Raw genomic sequence first — 19,668 nt, forward strand, 5'->3', positions numbered from 1 at the left:
AAGCTTAAGGAAAACGTCATATTCCTCAACTTTAGCGAAGTCCTCTACACCTGTTACAGTAGATCGCGATGAAGGCAGCGAACGTGCTCCGTGTTTAAGCGGCTCATCCAAGGTCGCGTCGATCCCGAGTACGTAGTTCATCTTGGGTAAATCTTGCACACCCGCCTTACCGTCACCGCCAACCGACTCTTCGCGGCAAATGAACCCCGCGTCAACCGCGGCTGGGCTCCTAAATCCTACGCGTTCTCCGCTCGGGAAAAGCCAATGAGCTGGAGATCAAGGCAGCATATGAATCACGCGACTACGCAGTTCAAGAGGATGATCCTCCTCGGGAAAGATAGCCTCTACGTTGGGTTGATTTGATCAGATGCTCGAAGAATATCGTATGTTCAGATGAGGGGTACTTAACCGGGACACATTGTGGGGCTGCGGAGCTCTGAATGCTGTCGTTGCTGAAGCTATAAATTGTGGTCATCGCCGTACCCGTCGGATCTTTTTCTGTAGTAGATTCAACTCCAGGATGCAGATCATACTGGCATTAGCAGCTCTCCTCGGTGTCGCAGCTGCTGCGCCGGGACACGACAAGTCGCACGGCGGAAGCGCATGGATCGCGTCCTCGACGACGTCCAACGTCAACGACCTCGAAATGACTCTCCTATATCAGAATGAGTTGGACGAAAGGTTTCCAAACATGCGCTTGAGCACCAATGGACTAACTCTGCGCAGTCTTCACTCAAGCCGAGCACAAATCCGTCCTCCTCCTCACTCCTCGGACGGCTTCCGGAGGTGCAGCAGCCTGCTCCCAACTCAACGAGGCCCTACTCCCGGTGAACACGACTTTCTTCAGTACCGACCTTCCGCCCCTTCTCGAGTACCGGGCTTACCAAGGCAACTATCCCAAGAACCAGCAATACTGGATCGCGTCCGATGGATCTACATGTCAGGCTGTCGACGCAACGGCCAAGGTCTGCACAGCAAACTGCAACCAGAGACTTCCAGTCCTATGTTCACAGAGTGCACCATTCGTCTACCCACCCGGCCCCTCCAACTCCTCCAAATGGGAGATCGCGGTTCAATCTGAGGACTTGACCGTCACGGGTTTCCGTGATCAGCTATCCTTCCGCTTCCTTGGAATCCCGTACGCGAACCCGGCACAGCGATGGGCGTATCCAGAGCCCATATCGGATCTTCGTCTATTAACGCTACCAACTATGGAGCAACCTGTGTTCAGACCGGTTCAGGCGATATGAGCGAAGACTGCCTCTTTCTCAACATCTTCACACCATACATCCCCGCCTCCAACTATCCCAGCGAGAAGTTGAAACCAGTCATGTTCTGGATTCACGGTGGTGCCTTCACCGGCGGCTCTGGCTCTGACCCAACCTTCGACGGTGGAAACATGGCGTCCCGAGGCGACGTCGTTCTCGTGACCATCAATTACCGTCTCTCAACCTTAGGGTTCCTTTCACTTCCAGGACCAACATCACAGGAAACTACGGTATCGCTGATCAAATTGCCGCACTCGATTGGGTAAGGGAACACATCAAGGCTTTCGGAGGTGATCCAGAGAGGATCACGATTTTTGGACAATCGGCTGGTGCAGCTAGTGTCCGTGCACTCATGGGCTCGCCCAAAGCGATTGGGAAATATGCGGTGGCTGTTCAGATGAGTAATCTTGCTGGGTCCAACTACGCCACAACTTACTCTCTCTACAATACTACGGAGGAGAGCTACGGGACTGTCGTCGTGCCAATCTTGGAAGAGACAGGGTGTGCCAACGTTACGGATCAGGTGGCGTGTTTGAAGGCGTACGACGCGACTGAGTTAGTCAATCTTGAAGATGTTGCAAGATATGTGCTCGTGGATGGGGCGTACATCACACAGCGTGAGTTACCTCTTGACGGGTCTGCTCCCGTCGCGGACGTTCATTTCATGATGGGATTTATGAGAGATGACGGTGCCGCGTTCATTGGATACCCTACCAGCACGAACGAGACCGCGGCTCTCGAAGCTCAGAGTCTCCCGGTTGTTCCAGGTAACTCTCTCTTCGCAATCCCGTCTGGACCGAACGCGACTCTTGATGTCTTTAACGTCACAGCCCGCGTCACGACTGACATCGAGTTCCGCTGCTTGGATCAAGCTACAGCCTACGCCGGTGTCGTCCACGACCTCTTCCAGGACGTCTGGTTCTACGAGTTCAACCGTAGTTACCAAACGCCAGGTTTCGACCCCAACTATCCCGTCTGCGAGGCTCCCATCACTGAGGATTTCCCGTACGGTGATCCAAATCAGGAGTACTTCAAATGTCATTCCGGCGAATTGTACTACGTATTCGGCAACCTTCCCACGAACCGTCCTCCGCGAGATCAGCACGACATCCCCTTCGAGCAGGAAATGGTCGATATCTGGACCTCATTTGCACGGACCTACAACCCCAATCCTGATCCAAATTATTTGACTGCGAGACGCTACACGAGTACGAAGGAGGAGTTGAAGGCGGAGGGAGCGTGGACGCCTGTTACGAAGAGGAGTTTGGCGCAGGGGGGGATGCCGGTGAGGGAGTTGATGCGGCCTAGTTATCAGACGGGATGGGGAGATATGGAACAGTGTGCGTCTTTGGGATACCCAATTGATTACTATGCGTGATGAAAGGAGGACGGGGGAGTGGTGTGATCAACATGTAAGATTATAGCGGATTATGAACAATGAGTGGACGTTGAAGGTATTGCCTTCCAATAAACCATATTCGTGTCCTCCTCCGCTTCCACTGAAGCTGGTTACATGTCGTGTCGTTTGATGAAGTCGCTCGAGGAATTGTCCGCGCAATACGATGAAACTGTTCGAAACACCGTTAACGGGATCGTTCAGTTTGTTTACGGTGATAATGGTTTGGATCCTACCTATCTCGAAGGTGATGGCGAGCCTGTTGAGTTCAAGAGGACCTGCCTGATCCGCATAGTAGCATCCTTCATTTCTTGTACGCTTGGAGCAGCGTCTTCATCATCGGCCCTTTCCAATGACTCTTATAGCTGTTGGCCGACCTCTTATTTTCCAATGCCTTAGCCATGGCATTAAAGTCGACCTTCTCAAATGCAAAATCGAGCATTCCTTCAATATCGTCCGCACCGAAAATGTTCTCAGCTGTGCGCCCTCCGCGCTTCTTGGCGCCGGCAGCTGGTTTCGCCTTCGCAATTTTGGAGAGTGAAGGCTTGAAGTCATCGTCGGAAGATGATTCCTTCATTTCCTTCTTCGGGATGATCTTCTAGATATTGGAATGAGTAATCGAAGAGCGCGTAATGCCTGAAGGCTGTTCTTACCCTTTTCCTGCTCAGCTTGGGAGACTCCGGCGTCGGGGGGCGATATTCAGGGTCTTCGGTGTCGTAATCCTCGTCAATGTTGACATCCACATCCGATTCTGCCTTGACATTGTCTTTCGTTCCCCTATAGGGCTTCACTTTCTCCTCCCTCTCCTCTGATGAGTCGAAACCGGTGAGATCAACGTAGCTGAGCGCCCTTTCGAATGCGTTTTTGACGATGTCTTGGGCAGAAGGGAACTCCATCTCATAATCAGATGTTATGCAAGAATTCATGATATGTACGGTTAATGAACAGTTGTCACAATTGGGCGATGAAAGGATGATTTGACTGCAGTTTCGTATGGCAGGTCTTGTCGCGACGTGCGATAACAGATGCGGACCGGTACCCGTGGGTAACTTCCGTTCAGGGTGGGAAATGGTCACCAGCTGATTTGTCTGAACCCTGGAAGTCAAAAAATAAAGTTGTTGGGTATTTCTTCTCCTTGCTCTTCACCGTCCTTAGTAGTGTCCTACCCAGAGCATTTGGGGACGCAGTCGTATCGTACAGCGTCGAATGCCGTTCGGTTCCCCGCGTGTCATGCAACGGACCGCTCCCGCTACGTCCACCTCCACGCTGGACTGAATTGAACAGTCCAAAAACCTACTAATCGCAATCCCTACAATCGGCCATAGCCATGTCAAAAGAACAGACAGCCAGAAACGGTAGCGGTCGGGGAGAGGCTCGAGTACATGGGCTGAGAGACAGGAGGGGCCGAGGGTGCTCAAAGAGTTACGTCGAGTGTGAGTGAAACCATGCGCCGAAGTACGTTGAATCGAAGTCGCATCTACGTCTAATTCGCCGACCCGTGAAGTACGTCAGGTCGTCTGCTTTGTACCCATGAAGTACGCAGTCGAATACGTGAAGTACGTCTACTGTCTACTGTCAACACGTGAAGTCGTGAAGCCATATATACGCTCTGTACCCGTGAAGTACGAAGTCGCTAATCGCCTACTCTGTCGATTACGTGAAGTGCGTCTACTCTGCCGACCCGTGAAGTACTTCGGTACAACTGCCCACTCTATCGAAGCACGAGAAGTACGTCTACGACCCGTGACTCGCAATGGGTTCGAAGAGACCGAGCTCCGGACCAGGTGTCTGTCCACCACAGCAGAATGCCAAGCGCAGGCGCATGGCTTCACCAACACCAGGCCCATGTGCAATCAATACCAGCAAAGTGGAGATGGTAATCAGAGGAAAACTGAAGGATGACTCTGTTGACACTGCGGATTTAACTTCTCAAATGATGTGCTTTCTCTTTGACAAGGCATTGAAGGATCAGACTAAGGCTGGGATGGATGCCTATGACAAAATTTTGACCTGTCCGATCCATGTCACTGATGATGAGTTGAAGTTGGTGTTTTCCTTGTTGGAATCCAACCAGACTTCTCTTACACCTCATGAAAACTGCCAGATCTTCTACCTCCGGTCTTTCAATGTGGAGGTAAAGGGTTTGAAGAAGGTCATGGAGGATTGGTGTGCAAAAGGCCTTCATGTTGCAGAAATAAAGCTTTGGTCTGAGTATATTCAGGACCATAAGATGATGGATGAGGAGAGGATGTATATTCGGTGTATTGAAACTTGCGGAGAAGGGAAGAGGGCTTGGGACCACCATATGGAGGATGTGAAGAGGCGGAGGACTGGTAATTTTGCTGCATTCTTGAATTGTGTGGAGTTGAAGTATGGTTCTGAGGCTGAGAGTAATGTGGGCGCACCTAACACCTTGCTTGAAGGTTCTTCTGGTGCAATTGCGGAACTCTTTCAACAGCTTGACCTGGAGGATGATATGGAAGAGGCAAGTGTGAGGATTTGGGTTCAGACAACAATTTATGAGTTTTCTTCAGTCCGGTCACGCTTCAACAAAAACCAGCACCACCAGGTCCATGTCTATCACAGAGAGCAAGTCTTGATTGCCCTGTTCAATAAATCTCTGCTGCTCAATTGCCAAGCTGGTGGCGCCTATGCCAGTCATCTCTCGCATGATGAGGATCAAAATCAGTTTCTTCAACTTAAGACTACCTTCTTTGCTCAACTTTCTCAACTGGAGCACAAGACAGAAGTACCTGGTGAGATTTGGAAGCTTTTTGAGGAGATGTCTGAGTTTGCGGAAAGGAATGGTCATCCTGCGGGCTGGTCTTCAGAGTTGCTAGAGGTCTTGGTTGATGAAAGTACTCCCGTTTCGACACACACCAAACATCTTATCCTTCATTGGTAAGGATATCCCAAAAAGTGATCTGGAACATGCGCGCTGTTTCTGGACTGGGGGTTGCTGGGCAGATCGGCTGGTTAAAAGGGCCATGTTGCAATTGCAGACCTGGGAGGGGGAAGTGCTTGCGCAAACAAACCCTCCATTCCAGCAGCACCCATTCTATGACCTCTACCCATGGTTGTGGCATAGATGGTTGATGGCATGCATCATATTTCTTGTGCGGTACCTACTTATCACCCGACCCCTCATACTGGTAACCTACTCAAGGTTGGTATCGTCGATCGCTCTGGGAAACTTTCTACACACCTATGCTATTGGTGAATCGAAGTTCCATGAGCATATTGGCGTTCCGCATCTCGTGTTCTATGATGTTGATTGGGTGGAGAGTGAGAAGGAGAGTGCACATCCCTCTAATGAGCTGGTCACAATTGTTGTTTCATGCTATCATCCTGGCAGGGACAGGTATGACTCTGGTCCTGTTGAGTTCAAACGACTCACTGAGATGGTTCATATGGTGGCTATTAAGCTTGGGGATATTGGCATCAAGCTCTTGTCAAAACAAAGTCCAACACCATCACGAAAAGCATTCTGTGAGAAAGTACTTCAGCTCTACCGCAAAGATCCTCAAGCAAGGGTTTTAGCACAAGAAATTTGATCTTCACAGATGCAACCCGGCGGGTGTGGAGGGAGAACCGGAACTTCACCACTGGTAAGCTAAGTGAAGAAGAACGGAGAGAAAATTGCAGAAGCAGCAGTGCTGAGGGTGTCTCAATCTGAGCTGGCGGAGGGTGAGCCCAGCAGTGAAACTCGTACCAAGCAAACATTACGACTCTGGCAATTGAATCTGCCAGACCTTCACAAGCACATTCCTCGTGAGTCTCTTGATTAATGGTTCTCATGGGATACCCGGGGAGAAGGTGTGACCTATGCCATGCCATCCATTGGGTCATGCGCAGTTGCGAGGGTGAATGGTTCCGCTGCTCTTTACCGCCTACTTCGGCAGTTCACCCCAGCAGGGTCTTCGAATTCGAACGATAGTTGGATGGAAGACCAGGAGAAGCGGGAATTGGCCTGCAAAGAGGCTGGCAGACGGATGCGGCCTCAGCTTCCTGTGGATTATTTGGTGGTAAGGGAGAGGGCCGGTAGTGCAGTAAGTAGTTTACCTGATTTCCTGAAATCAGTATGAGTTTTGAAAGCTTTGAGCAACAACACTAACTTGGGGGGCTGGCGCAATGGTAGCGCGTACGACTCCAGATCGTAAGGTTATCTGTTCAAGTCAGGTGTCCCTCATATGCATTTATGCCTTTTGGAAAATGCGTGAGAATATGAATGACGGACTCTTTAACCAGAGAATGACTAAAACGAGTGACAAGGAAATAGATTTCAGCTCCTCGTTCCGGGATCTTACGCAGCCAGTTGGGGATAGTGATTGGCCGAACATCTGCACGGCAATCCTCTGCAGCGCGAGAGCCAATATTATAAGCCAATTTCACCCATGACGAAGAACTAATCCAAAGAATGGTCGGACGGAGTAGAAGGTGTGCTTGTGCCACTCGATCCCACTTCCTCCTCTATACGAGGCTCCGGCTCCGGCGGCTGGGACCTCGTCGCCGCTGCAGCAGCTGCCTTCTCCTTCAACATCACTAACGCTGCACCAACATACGGCAATGCCATCAAACCCCACGTCAACACCTGACTATGCTTCTTCGCCCACTCCTCTGCCATTCCAATGAGACTTGGCTCCGCAAACACCACGCTCATCAACTCCTTCCCACTCGGCGCGCGTCCAAACACTTCGGCTTCGCGAAGGACGTCGGGATGGAAGGATTTAGTGTTCATATCATAGATGGCCATATCATCATGTGCATTGTGAGAGACGCGGAAGATGCGGGTTTGTGTGGTAACGCCAAGGCTTTGGTTGAATTCGGTATCGTGTAGGACACCGCGAGCGGGATCGTAGCGGACCGAGCCTGAGTCGTAGCGAGTTCGCCAGGTCAGTCCAGCGCCCGTTGAAGAGTCCATCGTTTCAATGGTATAAATATCCGGGGTGAAGAGATGATTCGTGCTGTGATGTATGACCGAAATCCTTGGCTACCGGTGCAGCGTCGTGCTCAAGTGGTGTCGGAAGCGGGCCGCGCGGTTGCACTGCTCCTCCAACCTCCAAAATTTGTCAACGGCGAGGACGAGGTCTATGTTTGGCTATCGTACTAATAGCTTCCTACGCGTAACCTACGCATCAAGATATCACAGTCCTACCTAAGGTCATACCGATTGCAACATCACATTCCACCGGATTTGTCTCAACTGCATACATACCGTGGGAGACAACAGCTGAGCGCATGCAGCTGGCCTCGTCCAGTGAAACGTTTTCCAGCAAGAATCACGTTTGTTAGTCTCGTTGCCTCAGAATGATCTTCCAACACTGGAATGGCGGCGTTCCAGTATGGGGCAGAACACATCTCCAAAGTGGCTGAACTGCCGCGCCGGTATGGGTGTCGTTAGAAACCAACACTTACTCAAACAAAGACCGAAGCATCAAGAGGAGCCCAAAGTAACATAATCTGTATTGATCTGTTCCGTAAGTCCTCCTCACTGACGCACAATCTCCGCCGTACCGCTTCTCAACCGCAACGTCTTCTTGCTTAGATGATGCCTCAAGTCATCTGCATCTCCTGTGGTGGAGCAAGCCTTCATCTCTCTCTTCAAATCGTCTCCACAAGCAGCCATGCTTATCAAAACATCCTCGCCACGCAATACACCATTCGTTTCCCAGCATATCACAAGGGCAGCAGCCATAGTCACTAAACAGACTAACAGAAGCCCGCAAGAAAGCCCTAGCGTCAGCGCAATATCAACACAAAACATCTTAAGCTTGTCTCATAGTTAGTGACACTCACGCCTTTTGTTCCGTAATACCCATAGCCCAGCATAGTCTTTCCAGCTCCCTCAATGAACGTGATGAACAATCGAGTGACATTCAGTGGATGCGCTGCAGACGTGTTCATCACCACCATGGTTGGCATGAGTAGCCAACCGTCGTAAATATGAGAGAAGAGTTGCGCGGTGCTATCGACTTGCTCAGAAATCGACATCGATGTTACATAATTAAGCCCTTCATTTTTGCCTCGAAGAACGCTTGGCCTATTCGTGACGAGCCGCGGCTCCTGGATTGAGTTACTGCAATCAAACTGCGACCCTTTTAGTATGCAAACTTGAGTTGCAAGATTTGCTGTCAAGTGACAGACGAGCCCCAAACGCCAAGCATTCAGGGTCTGGTTAAACTGTCCACCGGCCGTCGCCACATCCGGTAAGGAACCATTCATTTCTGGTTCAGTCGCCGCCCTTTCGTATATAATGCCGTACATAGTGGTAGACGACTCCGAAGTGCTGCTTGGTTTGCAGCGCCTGAAGATGGTATGTATTACCGTTTCCCCAAGACACATTAAGGAGGATCGAGTCGCTCTGGCGACAGACGACAGAACCCTGCAGGGTGGGAATGTCGTTATAAGTCTCGTTCTGGGTTAAGTTGAATATACCTAAGCTAGGGGCTGCCGGGACTGTGATATTGACATGGAAATCTGTATCGTTGGCGTGGTCAAGAAAGCGAGTGGTGCTGTACGTGCCAACATCTCCTGTCATGACGTTGGTTAAGACGTTTGCGTAAACTTTAGATAGGTAAAGCTACGGTGGTTTGGTCCTTGTTTAAGTGGGGTGTCAGACTAGGTGCTTCTTAGTATGTATATGGATTGTCACTCACGAATAGTCCGCGCCAAAATCAAAATTTGTCCTCCGTTCGGGAGGCCATGTCCCCACGGGAAGTAACGTATCGTCTTCTGAAGCGTTGCGGACAATATCTCCTACCGTTATCATTCGCCGCTGCAAGTTAGGAGCGTAGCCATCAGAATCCACTGCGACGCGGTGGGGTCTATATTCTCCGTACACAACGTTGTTCCCAAGCGCATGCAGCACTATGAGTACAGTTTGAACGATAATGACGGTTGTTGCCAGAAACACAGCACTGCCTGAAGGGCTTTGCAACACCCCTCTTAGGTAGCCCCAAGATGAAAGTTTTGATAGATACGAGAACGAGGCAGCGTCAATACCTTTCCCAGCAGAGACCCACTTGGTTTCGGTTTGTATCTTGACGGCGGTGTAAAGCAGAAAGATCCCTAGTATGGACGACGCTACCGAAACAATGAAAGCGATTTCACCTTGGCTGACAGACGTGGTCGTAGTAAAGGTGCGGTTGTTCGGGTCGGACATGTATACGATTGAAGACCAGATAAGCCCAACAGAAGCAAATACCATAACGAGCAGGAGTGGCCACGTCAGTTCGAAAAAACAGCTTTTTAGAGTAGCCTCTTTTCCGATTGCCTAACAACACCTGTCAGCGTACTGAACCTGATCTCATGCCTCGCATTGCGTACACTCATCGTGCCAGGTGCAAGCCGAAATTGATCGTCATCGTACGGTAACTGGTATTCAAAGTGACCAGACTGTTGCACAGAAGCACGACGGTTCGCTTGTTGGTAGCTCGAGGGATGAAGTTTGTAACGAGGAGAAAGAAGCTGCTCCGGTGACGCGGACGGACTGGGGTGAAGAAGCGTATCCGTATCGTCGAACGTAAGATCCGCATACGCGGATGAAAGGGGCTATTCGAAATTCAGCATTGTTAAGCAGAGATCAAACGTAAGGAACTTACCCTCAGTCGGTAAGCCATTCCCAAACTAAGCGGAACTCGAATGTGATGGTCGCGAGGTTCCTGTAGCTTACAAAGAACAAGCTACAGCCACGAACTTACCAAGCTCCTTATACCGTTCAGGATTTTGATGAGCCTGTGGAACTCGGCCGAGACGCACACGTGCATCATCTGACAACTTGGGGGTCTGGTATCACATCGCCATCCCCCGTAATTGCGATAACAGATTTCCGAGCACGAAGGTTCACCCATACACAAATCTTCGGAGGCGCCTAGGAGGCGGTATCTGACCGCCAACTCGATCAACGCAAGGACGGGGTAAGGCCCGCAACCCCGGCGGTAGCCCGGATCGACATGTAGCACAGCTGAGCCGTCCAGTTCCAGTCAGATATTTTCCCTCGTTTAGGCTCTTGCCGGTCTGTCCCTTGAAATTGATGCAAATTTATGTACCGAAGTAGGACTCCCAGGTGCATTCAATTCACTACCGACCCTTCTGACTGAAAGTGGGCCTGAACCGAGCAATGCCCTATCTATGATAGAGTTGCAACACACATTTGATTGCAGAGAGTTGATATCCATACGGGTTGCGTGGCATCTTAGATACGCATTCTTTGTCGCACTTGAGCCTGCAGTTGAACCGAGTTGTGGGAGCTCATGAGAACGCCTCATCCAAGCGCGGTGCACTCTGATGGATGATATGGAAGGATCTATAGCAACAGGGTTTGTATGGTATCCCTGGTTCGAGTGGTCATCCGTCGCCCAATGGCCGCCTATCCAAAGTTAGCGTTAGAGCCGTCAGTAAAGTCCATCAACTCACCTCCCTCTTGCACCTCACTTCACCAATTACCCGACAAACCTGTTATCTGCATAGCCTCGGAGGGCGAATGCGCTGTTTGTATTGTGGAAGATATTGACTGAGCTGTGGAGATCGTGATTGGGAATTCACCCTTGGCGCATTTTTCATGGGTAATTTGCAGTTTCAATTGCAAGGGGTGTGTATGGTATCCTAGGCGAACGTCTTTGTCGCGTCTCTCTCACTCGACAGTCATCTGTTCAAAGTCAGTAACAATAACTCCACTGAAGTTCATCAACTCACCTCTTCCATCACATTTATTTCCCCCACTCCCCAACAAACTCCTTGCACCTCCTCACAACCTCCCTCTTCATCCTCTCATACCCCTCATTCCTCTCCGACAAAAACATCGAACAATGCGCATCAACCTCATCTTTCGCCCCCTCATTCCTCGCCGGTAAATACCTCTCCATAATTGCTCCTCCATCCGGCATCAAACAGAACGTTTTGTTGTTTTGGAGTTCGGTGTACCATTGTGCCCAACCGATGTTGTGGGAGTAGGAGAGATGGATGAGGTCGTGGACGCGTGATTGGAGGGACTTGGACTCGAATAGGACGGAGACGAATGCAAGGTGGGATTGGACCCACCCAAGGGCATCTAGCCCCGTTTTCTGCAACACATCTTTATTCTGATACGCCGCTGTCCCGGCAGCGACCGCACCCGCCGCAGCCAATGCTCCTCCCGCAAGCAACCCCCACCTTCCCCAGCCTCCACCTTTGTTGGCGGAAGAAGCAGTGGCTTTAACAGCGGCTTGTTTGAATGACGGGGTTTCTTTTGATCCGAAGAGGCCGGAGGCGACTTGGTAGATTTTTTGTGCGTTATCGTAGACAGCCTGACCTTGTCCCGCAAACACCGTCGGATGAACCCCGACATACGGCGTATCGAACGCCAACAATCCCTTGACGTGTGGCCACTTGACACCCTCCTCGAGGTCTTTGAGACCGTGCAGTATTGCGTCTGCGCCCAGGATCCCACCCATCGAGTGTCCAAAAATCAAGACAGCGACATTTGGGTCACCGGTGGGATTGGAGCGGTGGTATCCGGATTCGATGTCGATGACTTGTTCTTCGAGCCAGGAGGTGAATTTTGTTACGGCTGTTGGGAGGTCGCCGCGAGTTTCGTATTTGGGGTAGACGGCGATTTCGGTCTCGAGGTGGGGAATTGAGTCGGTTAAGTCTTTTTGGAGGGTCTGTCGGTGTATGCGTCAGTACAGAATCGTGCAAAGTTGAGGCATTCACTGACCTCTGGGAATGTTCCGAATGTATCGTCACCGCCCTTGAAACCGTGAATGAAGACAAGCAGAAGGGTCTTCTTGCCAGGCATGTCGCTTGTAGTTGATGTCGCAGCTGGATGTGGTGATGCTTGGAGGTGGGAAATGGATTACCGCGTTGGGATGTCGCGGCGTGTAACGTTGACTCCGCCAGTGCGCGTCCTGCATGTATGTAGCACCACCCGCATTCTCCGCTGACCTCGCCGCCAAATTCAGCATTTATCCCCCGGAACATCACCATGGTGCTCCTCCTGCGCTCTGCCTTCTACGCTTGCTGACTGTCTCCAGTCCTCTCGCGGCCGCTCCTCAGCTTCCCGAACCGTCCCTTCGAGCACACGCCGCACCCCCCCCTCCGTCTCCCTCGCATCCCTCGACGCAATCTTCTCCTCGTTCGCCTCCCCAACCGACCCCTCCGAAACCGACATCGACGGCACAATCCGCTACTGCCAAGCCCTCAGCCTCGACCCCGAAGACCCCGTAACCCTCGTCCTCTCCTATCAGTTGAATGCACCCTCAATGGGAATCTTCTCAAGGAGTCGGTTTGTGGATGGGTGGAGTCAGTTACGGGTGGATACGATTGAGGGGATGAGGAGTGTTGTCGAGGGGTTGAGGGCGACGTGGGAGAGTGGGGATGAGCAGTTGTTTAAGAGGGTGTATATGTTCACATACAACTACGCCCGAACACCAGGCCAGAAATCCATTTGTATGGTTACCCTCCCCTTCTCTTCTAACTCACAGCTAACGATTATGCATAGCCCTCGAAGTCGCGATAGCATACTGGACCCTCCTCCTCTCACCCCCGCGCTTCCACCATTTGGATTTTTGGATCCAATTCCTCCAAGAAACGCGACCAGAAAAGACGGTACCGAAGGATACGTGGAATTTGTTGTATGATTTTGCCAAGAATGTTGATGCGGATTTTGGGAATTATGATGAGGATGGGGCGTGGCCGGTTACGTTGGATGAATTTGTGGAGTGGATGAGGGGGAGGGGAAATAAGATGGCGGAGTGAACTGTCTAAGGCGTTGAGATCATTGGATTGGGATACTGTGGGAGGGCTATATGCTGGCAGTGGGATGAATGCCACACAACATGAATGCCTATGAGGAGGCAAGAGAAGGAACCACCTACCAGACACGCGTAATACCAAACGAACGCGTCAACGATGTGTTGAAAATAGCTAGAGAAAAGACTTCACGACCTTCCCGTTACCATTTGAATTCTTTCATCACACGTCTCCCGGGCGTCGCTTACCTCATCGGTTGGCCTGCGTTGGGGCGATTCCGCGCCTCGGGCCGACACAGGACCCGGCACGGCAGAAAAGATTGACTGCAAGTCAACAACAATCGACAAGGGACGGCATATAGACCAAGGCCCCCGTAGAGTCTGTTATAGAGGGAGCATACATTCGGTCAATCGAGATGTCAGGTCACCAACGCCGCGCCTCCAATGCTTCAAGCTGGCGTAACTCCCTGTCCCTCCATCGGAGTACGTCCAACACCCCCTCCACCTCCGCCAAATCTCCTCCATCGCTTTCTGCCGCCAACAACGGCGGCGGTCATCGTACAACACCCTTCGAGAATGCGCATCCCTCTATCACACCAATGCGTGAACCCGCTCCCGTCTCGGACCAGGAAAATAAAGTGCAGGCTCTTATCAAGCACTTTTCGCAATTGCGGGATTTGCCAGTCAGTTCGGATAGAAGAGCAGGGATGCAGGCGTTAAGTGATGAGGAGAAGTGTTGGTTGAGTCGGGAGTGTATGCTGCGCTACCTCCGCGCCACAAAAGGTGACCTCGCGGAAGCTCAAAAGAGGTTGGAAGGATCGATTGTGTGGAGGAGAGGGTGGGGGCTGGGGCAGGATATGACAGGACATGTCGAGCCTGAGGCGACGACTGGGAAGCAGGTGTTGCTGGGATTCGATAGTTCGGGTCGACCGTGTCTGTATCTCTACCCGTCACGACAGAACACGAAGCCATCACAGCGACAGATTGAGTATCTGGTGTGGGGCTTGGAGAGGGCGATTGACATGATGCCCCGCGGAGTCGAAAACCTGGCGTTATTGATCAACTTCAAGGGCTCAGGCTCCTCCACCACCCCCTCCCTCAGCCAAGGAAAACAGGTAATGTCAATCCTCCAAACCCACTACCCCGAACGCCTCGGCCGCGCCCTCATCATCAACGTCCCCTTCTTCGTCAACGGCTTCTTCAAACTCATCACACCCTTCATCGACCCCAACACGCGTGAAAAAATGGTTTTCAACGCGGATTTGAGAAATCATGTTCCACCGAGTCAGCTTGATCGGAATTTTGGGGGGGATTGTGAGTTTGAGTATGTGCATGGGGATTATTGGCCGGAATTGTCTAGGTTGGCGAGGGAGAGGAGGGAGAGGAATATGAGGAATTGGAGGGTGGCTGGGGGTGGGGTTGGAATTTCTGAGGATGTGATAAAGAGTGAGGTTGCGCCGGAACAAGAGAAGCCTGCTACAGCTCAGCAGGCTGTGACAGAGCCCAGTCGCTCTCCCGCTCCGGCATTTTCGCCGGCACCGACTGCGGCGACCGCACCTGCCCCTATCATTAACCATACTACCCCTACACCCCCCACCACCTCTGCACTACCCATCGAATCCGTCCCTGTGGCAATCGATGGCACGGCCGATACACAGTACCGTGCACCCCTCCAAGCTCAAGTCGAGCAAGCATGGTCCCAGGAGGCTGCTACGAACGTTGCTCCACAGCAGGACTTGGCTGCGGGAAGTATGGGACCTCCACTGGATATTCCCAAGAGGAAAGCAGTACCGGAGGAGAGGAATGATGGGATGGTTGTTGGGAGTGTTGCCAGTGCGATTAGTGATGCGGATAGCTTTATGACCGCCAGGGAGTTTTGATAGAATGGAGTGAAAGAGAGGGAATAGGAAGAATGGGCGTAACGCCTTTTGATGCTATTGCTATTGCTAATGGATATAGGCAAGATGAAGGACTTTGAAATGGTTATTTTAGGGTAATAAACTAGCTTTTCTGGCACTTCTTCTTGGTTTAACTTCCGATCATGTTCCGGCCGTGAGAAAGGGGCATTCAAGGACATCCCTAGTGCGATCAACCGCAGCGGCATTCTCTGACTTGGAAAGGTGACCGGATCATGCAGAAGAAACACTGGTATTCGATTGCTATGAATAATTAGACAAACATTCTATAGACGAAAAATGATAGCGCTAAAGCTAAACATAAGTAAACAACAGTACCAGGTATCAATCTTCACGATTCATGATCATATCATACACCAACACTCCACCCCCATCACCAAGCAATCCTCGCCAAGAAGGACTGCGGGAACCTCCTGACGATGAGTTTACGGATCTCATCGAGGATCAACAACCCTGTACCAAAGCCAAGCGGAATGAACCAGTACTCAACCTGAACGGGCCTGGTACCGAACGCGTGGTGGAAAGCAGGCACGTAAAGGAAGAAGAACAAGATGCAGAGGTTAATAGCCATGGCACCGAAGAGGTAGTAGTTTGACGTAGCCGGGTTGAGGATAGGAGACTGTTGGAAAATGGACAAACGACGGGTACGGGTGGCCAACAAGTTGAACCACTGCATCAAAACCAAGGTAACGAAGTAGGTCGACTGGGCCTCGTACGTGATATCTTGGTAGAACTGAGCATCGATCTCCACGCCGTTCACCTTGGGTGTACCGAAGGACAACCAGAGCGCACTAAAGGGGATACCGTTCTTGCGGTAGACACGAAAAGCCATGGACATGGCACAAACCAACATGGACAACCCCAAGAAACCATACGCCTGACCAAGCAACTTGGAGTTGGCCAAGCGGTCTTTCTTCAGGTTACGGGGCTTGCGGGTCAACAGATCAGCTTCGGGCTTTTCCATCATCAAACTCATGGACGCGATACAGTCCGTCAAGATGGAGATGATAATCATCTGAATCGAGGAGATAGCCTGGGGCATACCGAAGAAGATAGTGACAAGAACGGCCCAGAGCTCAGAGAACGAACCAGCAGGAAGCAAGTAAATGATGACCTTCTTCAGGTTGTCAAACACAAGACGACCATACTCGATAGCCACAACCATCGACGCGAAAGAATCGAGCAAGACCATGTCGGCAGCTTCCATAGCAACATCAGATCCACCACCCATGGCGATACCGATATCAGCAGCCTTGAGAGAAGGAGCGTCGTTGACACCATCACCAGTCATACCGACAACGTTATCACGAGCCTGGAACTCCTTGACAATCTTCAGCTTTTGCTCAGGGGTGGTACGGGCAAAGACGATCTCATCATACTGACAGAGCTGCTCCCACTGGGCCTCGTTCATGGTTTCCAGATCCTTACCACTGAGGACGATAGACTTCATCCTCTTCTCCTCTTCAGGCATATCGGGGTCATACTTGACAACGGACTCGAAGCTAGCACCAGCATCAAGAGCGGAAAGATCATCGGGGTTATCGACGGTGATGATACCACACTGCCTTGCGATGGCAGCAGCAGTCAATGCAAAGTCACCAGTAACCATGAAGAATCGAATACCAGCTCTCCTCATGATGGCAACGACATCAGGAATCTCCGTACGGGGAGGATCAACGATACCAACCAAGCCGACAATAACCAACTCCGTGTTTGCCTCCATAATGATATCAGCAAACTCGGTGTCCTCAGGTTGAACATTCTGCGGAACAATCTTCGACTTCAAGACCTTCCTGGCAAGAAGAAGAACACGCTGACCACGGGAAGCCCAAGTCTGCTGCAACTGCGCAATCCTCTCCTTTGCAGCCTCATCGAGCTCCAAGACCTCTGCGGTATCCGGGTGAACATACGAAGCGCAACGAGGCATCAAAACATCCGGAGCACCCTTGACGAACAGAATCATATCACCACCCTCGATATCGAAATCCTTGGTTTCGCCGGCAGACATCGCACGCGCCACATCACGCGTGGGATCTTCACCACCCTGCGGACGGAATACACGGAGCATGAACTTGTTGCGAGAGTTGAACGGGATCTCGAAGAGTTTGTGGAAGGACTTGTAAAGATCGGCAACGTAAGAACCAGGTCCACCAAGCTGTTCGGCAAAACGGAGGATGGCGGTGTCGGTGGCATCACCATTGATCTTTCTCTCGAGCAATGGAAGGGTCATAGTTGCTGCATCGAACTGAGCGGCGTCGTTAAGAGCAGCAACGTGTTGGAGCTGCACGATGGCCTTGCCAAGAGGCTGGTCCTCGACAACAACCTCCCTCGCACGATCACTGTGAACCTCATGATCCAAGATAGCCGTGTTCTGAACAAACATCCGATTCTGCGTCAACGTACCAGTCTTATCAGAGCAAAGCACATTGACGGCACCCAACGTCTCGACAGTCGTCAAACTCTTACACAGAACCATGTTCCTCTTCATCGCATTCGCAATGATGGTCAAGGACAACGTGACAGAAACCGGCAATCCCTCGGGAATGAAAGCGACAGCGACAGTGATGATATCGATGAGGATAGCAGAAGTGTTGAGGTAATTGGGGTAATCCCTCTTCAACCACGCACCCCAAAGAATCGCAACAAGAGCTGCTGTGAACACGGCCAACGAAGCGATGATGATAACGAACCGCAGAATTTCCTTCTGGAGCGTAGTCATGGCACCGCCACCAGACGAAGACAACTTGGCAATACGTCCAAAGACGGTCATATCACCAGTCTGAATGACGACACCGAGACCAGAACCAGAAACACAGTGCGTACCCTGCATCCCAACGTTCTTCGTCTCCATAAAGTTCGGATCAGTACACTCAACAGTCCCCGCAATCGCATCCGATTCACCCGTTAGCACAGACCGATCGAACTTCAAATCAGACGAAACCTCGAGCATCCTAATATCAGCCGGAATCTTGTTTCCAAGGTTGACATAAATCAAATCACCGACGACCAACTCCGCCGCAGCGATACGAGTCTGCTGACCATCACGCAAGACAAGAGCTTCAGCCGGCAAGAGGTTTCCGATGGACGACATAACACGCGTCGTACTCCAATCCTGATAAGCGTTAAACCCAGCCTGGATACAAATAACAACCAACAAAATCACACCCAACGCCAAATTGGGCACCTCAGGCGGATCACCCAACGGCCTCCACGAGATAATGGAGACGATGGCAGCGATGAACAACAAGGACCCAAAGCCTCCGAAGAAATACTCGAGCCATTTCTTGACGAGGTTGGGGCGGTGAGGGGTGATTTCGTTACGGCCGCCTTCCTTGAGACGGGTAGCAGCGGAGGAGGCGGAGAGACCGGTGGGGCGGGAAGCGAGGCCGACGCGGGCGAGGAGTTCGGGTTCGGGGATTGTGTGCCAGTCGAGGGAGGCGACGTCGCCGGCGGCTTTGGTGGGGGGTTTTACCTCGGGGCGGGCGACAGAGTTGGAGACTTGGATGGAGAGGGTGCGGTAGACTATGTAATGTTAGCAGAGGTGGCATGGAGGAAAGAGCACAAGGAACATACTGGGAGGAATTCTAAGTTCCGCCGGAACCTCCTCACGTCCGAAACTTCCACGACGAGAGATCCTCGCACTTATTCCACTCGCCGTAGACATCCCACTCATAGACGTCCTGGTCCTACTCAACGGAATCCCAGGCTCGGCGAACTTGATCATACGGATGTAATCATCTTCATCGCGGCCACCACCACGGGCGGAAGAACCAACAGGCTCGACCTCGGTGGTGAGGGTGCGGGAGAATGCGACACCGGGGATGGGGACACCGCTGATGGGAGGGGGAAGAGTGAATTGACGACGAACGGGGCCGGCATCGCGGTCAGGAGAGCCAGCACGGATTTCTGCGCCATGAATGCGGATGCGGCGGGCTTCCTTCTTAGGAGTTTCGATGTCAATGGAGGAGTCCGACATTGTTGACGCGTGCGATATTCGACGACAACGAGACGAGCTCTTTTTAAGACGATCGACTCGAATAAATGCTGAGACAACAGACGGCTGAAACGGACCGAGAGAAGGTGAGGACGGGAAACGGACCGCGATGAGATGAGATGAGCTCGATGGGGCGAAGGGTATAGGACCCTGTAACAGAGAAGCGACGATTGTCTACCCGAAGGTATTGACGAATCAAGCGGGATGTATGCGCAGGCTGGGAGTGGACGGTACGGCGATGGACGAACGAGGAGCAGAAAGCATTGTTGGATGATTTATATCCTACTCAACCCAACCGCAACCCCTACCCCTATCGATCAAACCGGGATCGCCTCTGCCCAATGGCAACCCTGGGCGCAAAGACGGC

At 51.6% G+C, this 19,668-nt stretch overlaps 13 protein-coding genes and 1 non-coding gene across 14 annotated transcripts; 8 read left to right on the forward strand and 6 right to left on the reverse strand.

Annotated features, from left to right (window-relative positions):
* The first annotated feature begins 220 nt into the window (after positions 1-220).
* On the forward strand, positions 221-1,328 carry SAICODRAFT_29235 (uncharacterized protein). Its single transcript, XM_019167354.1, has one exon. It carries the CDS (start codon positions 521-523, stop codon positions 1,079-1,081), a length of 561 nt encoding a protein of 186 aa, XP_019026164.1. The 5' UTR covers positions 221-520; the 3' UTR covers positions 1,082-1,328.
* Positions 1,151-1,599, forward strand: SAICODRAFT_29236 (COesterase-domain-containing protein). The gene has a single exon (XM_019167355.1). It carries the CDS (start codon positions 1,160-1,162, stop codon positions 1,532-1,534), a length of 375 nt encoding a protein of 124 aa, XP_019026165.1. The 5' UTR covers positions 1,151-1,159; the 3' UTR covers positions 1,535-1,599.
* Positions 1,588-2,981, forward strand: SAICODRAFT_29237 (alpha/beta-hydrolase). The gene is made up of 2 exons (XM_019167356.1): positions 1,588-2,838; positions 2,903-2,981. Exon 1 carries the CDS (start codon positions 1,621-1,623, stop codon positions 2,644-2,646), a length of 1,026 nt encoding a protein of 341 aa, XP_019026166.1. The 5' UTR covers positions 1,588-1,620; the 3' UTR covers positions 2,647-2,838; positions 2,903-2,981.
* Positions 2,969-3,590, reverse strand: SAICODRAFT_23737 (uncharacterized protein; the record flags this gene model as incomplete). Its single annotated transcript, XM_019166719.1, has 2 exons — positions 2,969-3,262; positions 3,318-3,590. The coding sequence occupies 2 exons, from the start codon at positions 3,588-3,590 to the stop codon at positions 2,969-2,971; spliced, it is 567 nt and encodes a 188-aa protein (XP_019026167.1).
* Positions 3,591-4,417: 827 nt separating this feature from the next.
* SAICODRAFT_5667 (uncharacterized protein) lies at positions 4,418-5,569 on the forward strand (the record flags this gene model as incomplete). Its single annotated transcript, XM_019169468.1, has 1 exon — positions 4,418-5,569. The coding sequence occupies one exon, from the start codon at positions 4,418-4,420 to the stop codon at positions 5,567-5,569; it is 1,152 nt and encodes a 383-aa protein (XP_019026168.1).
* An 897-nt stretch (positions 5,570-6,466) lies between these two features.
* SAICODRAFT_29239 (uncharacterized protein) lies at positions 6,467-6,817 on the forward strand. The gene has a single exon (XM_019167357.1). The coding sequence runs from the start codon at positions 6,495-6,497 to the stop codon at positions 6,747-6,749; it is 255 nt and encodes an 84-aa protein (XP_019026169.1). The 5' UTR covers positions 6,467-6,494; the 3' UTR covers positions 6,750-6,817.
* On the forward strand, positions 6,782-6,853 carry SAICODRAFT_t31. Its single transcript has one exon. It is a non-coding gene; the product is annotated as a tRNA-Trp (tRNA).
* Positions 6,854-7,069: 216 nt separating this feature from the next.
* On the reverse strand, positions 7,070-7,585 carry SAICODRAFT_23739 (uncharacterized protein; the record flags this gene model as incomplete). The annotated part of the gene is made up of 1 exon (XM_019166720.1): positions 7,070-7,585. The coding sequence occupies one exon, from the start codon at positions 7,583-7,585 to the stop codon at positions 7,070-7,072; it is 516 nt and encodes a 171-aa protein (XP_019026170.1).
* Positions 7,586-8,212: 627 nt separating this feature from the next.
* On the reverse strand, positions 8,213-9,125 carry SAICODRAFT_198941 (uncharacterized protein). The gene has a single exon (XM_019166174.1). It carries the CDS (start codon positions 9,004-9,006, stop codon positions 8,404-8,406), a length of 603 nt encoding a protein of 200 aa, XP_019026171.1. The 5' UTR covers positions 9,007-9,125; the 3' UTR covers positions 8,213-8,403.
* Positions 9,126-10,473, reverse strand: SAICODRAFT_198940 (uncharacterized protein). The gene is made up of 4 exons (XM_019166173.1): positions 10,266-10,473; positions 9,991-10,215; positions 9,321-9,937; positions 9,126-9,260 (listed from the first exon to the last, which is right to left on the reverse strand). Exons 1-4 carry the CDS (start codon positions 10,281-10,283, stop codon positions 9,245-9,247), a joined length of 876 nt encoding a protein of 291 aa, XP_019026172.1. The 5' UTR covers positions 10,284-10,473; the 3' UTR covers positions 9,126-9,244.
* An 899-nt stretch (positions 10,474-11,372) lies between these two features.
* Positions 11,373-12,439, reverse strand: SAICODRAFT_5669 (uncharacterized protein; the record flags this gene model as incomplete). The annotated part of the gene is made up of 2 exons (XM_019169472.1): positions 11,373-12,305; positions 12,359-12,439. 2 exons carry the CDS (start codon positions 12,437-12,439, stop codon positions 11,373-11,375), a joined length of 1,014 nt encoding a protein of 337 aa, XP_019026173.1.
* Positions 12,440-12,734: 295 nt separating this feature from the next.
* SAICODRAFT_53649 (DCN1-like protein 1) lies at positions 12,735-13,398 on the forward strand (the record flags this gene model as incomplete). The annotated part of the gene is made up of 2 exons (XM_019169225.1): positions 12,735-13,089; positions 13,142-13,398. Coding segments are annotated over 2 exons (612 nt in total), but the record flags the coding sequence as incomplete, so codon positions are not given.
* A 328-nt stretch (positions 13,399-13,726) lies between these two features.
* SAICODRAFT_64297 (CRAL/TRIO domain-containing protein) lies at positions 13,727-14,964 on the forward strand (the record flags this gene model as incomplete). Its single annotated transcript, XM_019170061.1, has 2 exons — positions 13,727-14,837; positions 14,879-14,964. Exons 1-2 carry the CDS (start codon positions 13,808-13,810, stop codon positions 14,962-14,964), a joined length of 1,116 nt encoding a protein of 371 aa, XP_019026175.1. The 5' UTR covers positions 13,727-13,807.
* A 666-nt stretch (positions 14,965-15,630) lies between these two features.
* On the reverse strand, positions 15,631-19,240 carry SAICODRAFT_89211 (calcium ATPase). Its single transcript, XM_019171618.1, has 2 exons — positions 18,881-19,240; positions 15,631-18,829 (listed from the first exon to the last, which is right to left on the reverse strand). The coding sequence occupies exons 1-2, from the start codon at positions 19,029-19,031 to the stop codon at positions 15,681-15,683; spliced, it is 3,300 nt and encodes a 1,099-aa protein (XP_019026176.1). The 5' UTR covers positions 19,032-19,240; the 3' UTR covers positions 15,631-15,680.
* Between the last annotated feature and the right edge of the window lie 428 nt (positions 19,241-19,668).

The sequence above is a fragment of the Saitoella complicata genome (genome assembly GCF_001661265.1).
Source record: "Saitoella complicata NRRL Y-17804 unplaced genomic scaffold SAICOscaffold_4, whole genome shotgun sequence".
NCBI classification, from domain to species: Eukaryota; Fungi; Ascomycota; class Saitoellomycetes; order Saitoellales; family Saitoellaceae; genus Saitoella; species Saitoella complicata.

Coding starts and splice junctions, on each gene's coding strand:
- SAICODRAFT_29235 (XM_019167354.1), top strand. CDS start 521: ATGCAGATCATACTGGCATTAGCAGCTCTCCTCGGTGTCGCAGCTGCT.
- SAICODRAFT_29236 (XM_019167355.1), top strand. CDS start 1,160: ATGGGCGTATCCAGAGCCCATATCGGATCTTCGTCTATTAACGCTACC.
- SAICODRAFT_29237 (XM_019167356.1), top strand. CDS start 1,621: ATGGGCTCGCCCAAAGCGATTGGGAAATATGCGGTGGCTGTTCAGATG.
- SAICODRAFT_29239 (XM_019167357.1), top strand. CDS start 6,495: ATGCCATCCATTGGGTCATGCGCAGTTGCGAGGGTGAATGGTTCCGCT.
- SAICODRAFT_198941 (XM_019166174.1), bottom strand. CDS start 9,006: ATGTGTCTTGGGGAAACGGTAATACATACCATCTTCAGGCGCTGCAAA.
- SAICODRAFT_198940 (XM_019166173.1), bottom strand. Junction 9,938..9,990: donor TTGCACCTGGCACGATGAGT/GTACGCAATGCG, acceptor AGGTGTTGTTAG/GCAATCGGAAAAGAGGCTAC.
- SAICODRAFT_89211 (XM_019171618.1), bottom strand. CDS start 19,031: ATGATCAAGTTCGCCGAGCCTGGGATTCCGTTGAGTAGGACCAGGACG. Junction 18,830..18,880: donor GGAACTTAGAATTCCTCCCA/GTATGTTCCTTG, acceptor AACATTACATAG/TCTACCGCACCCTCTCCATC.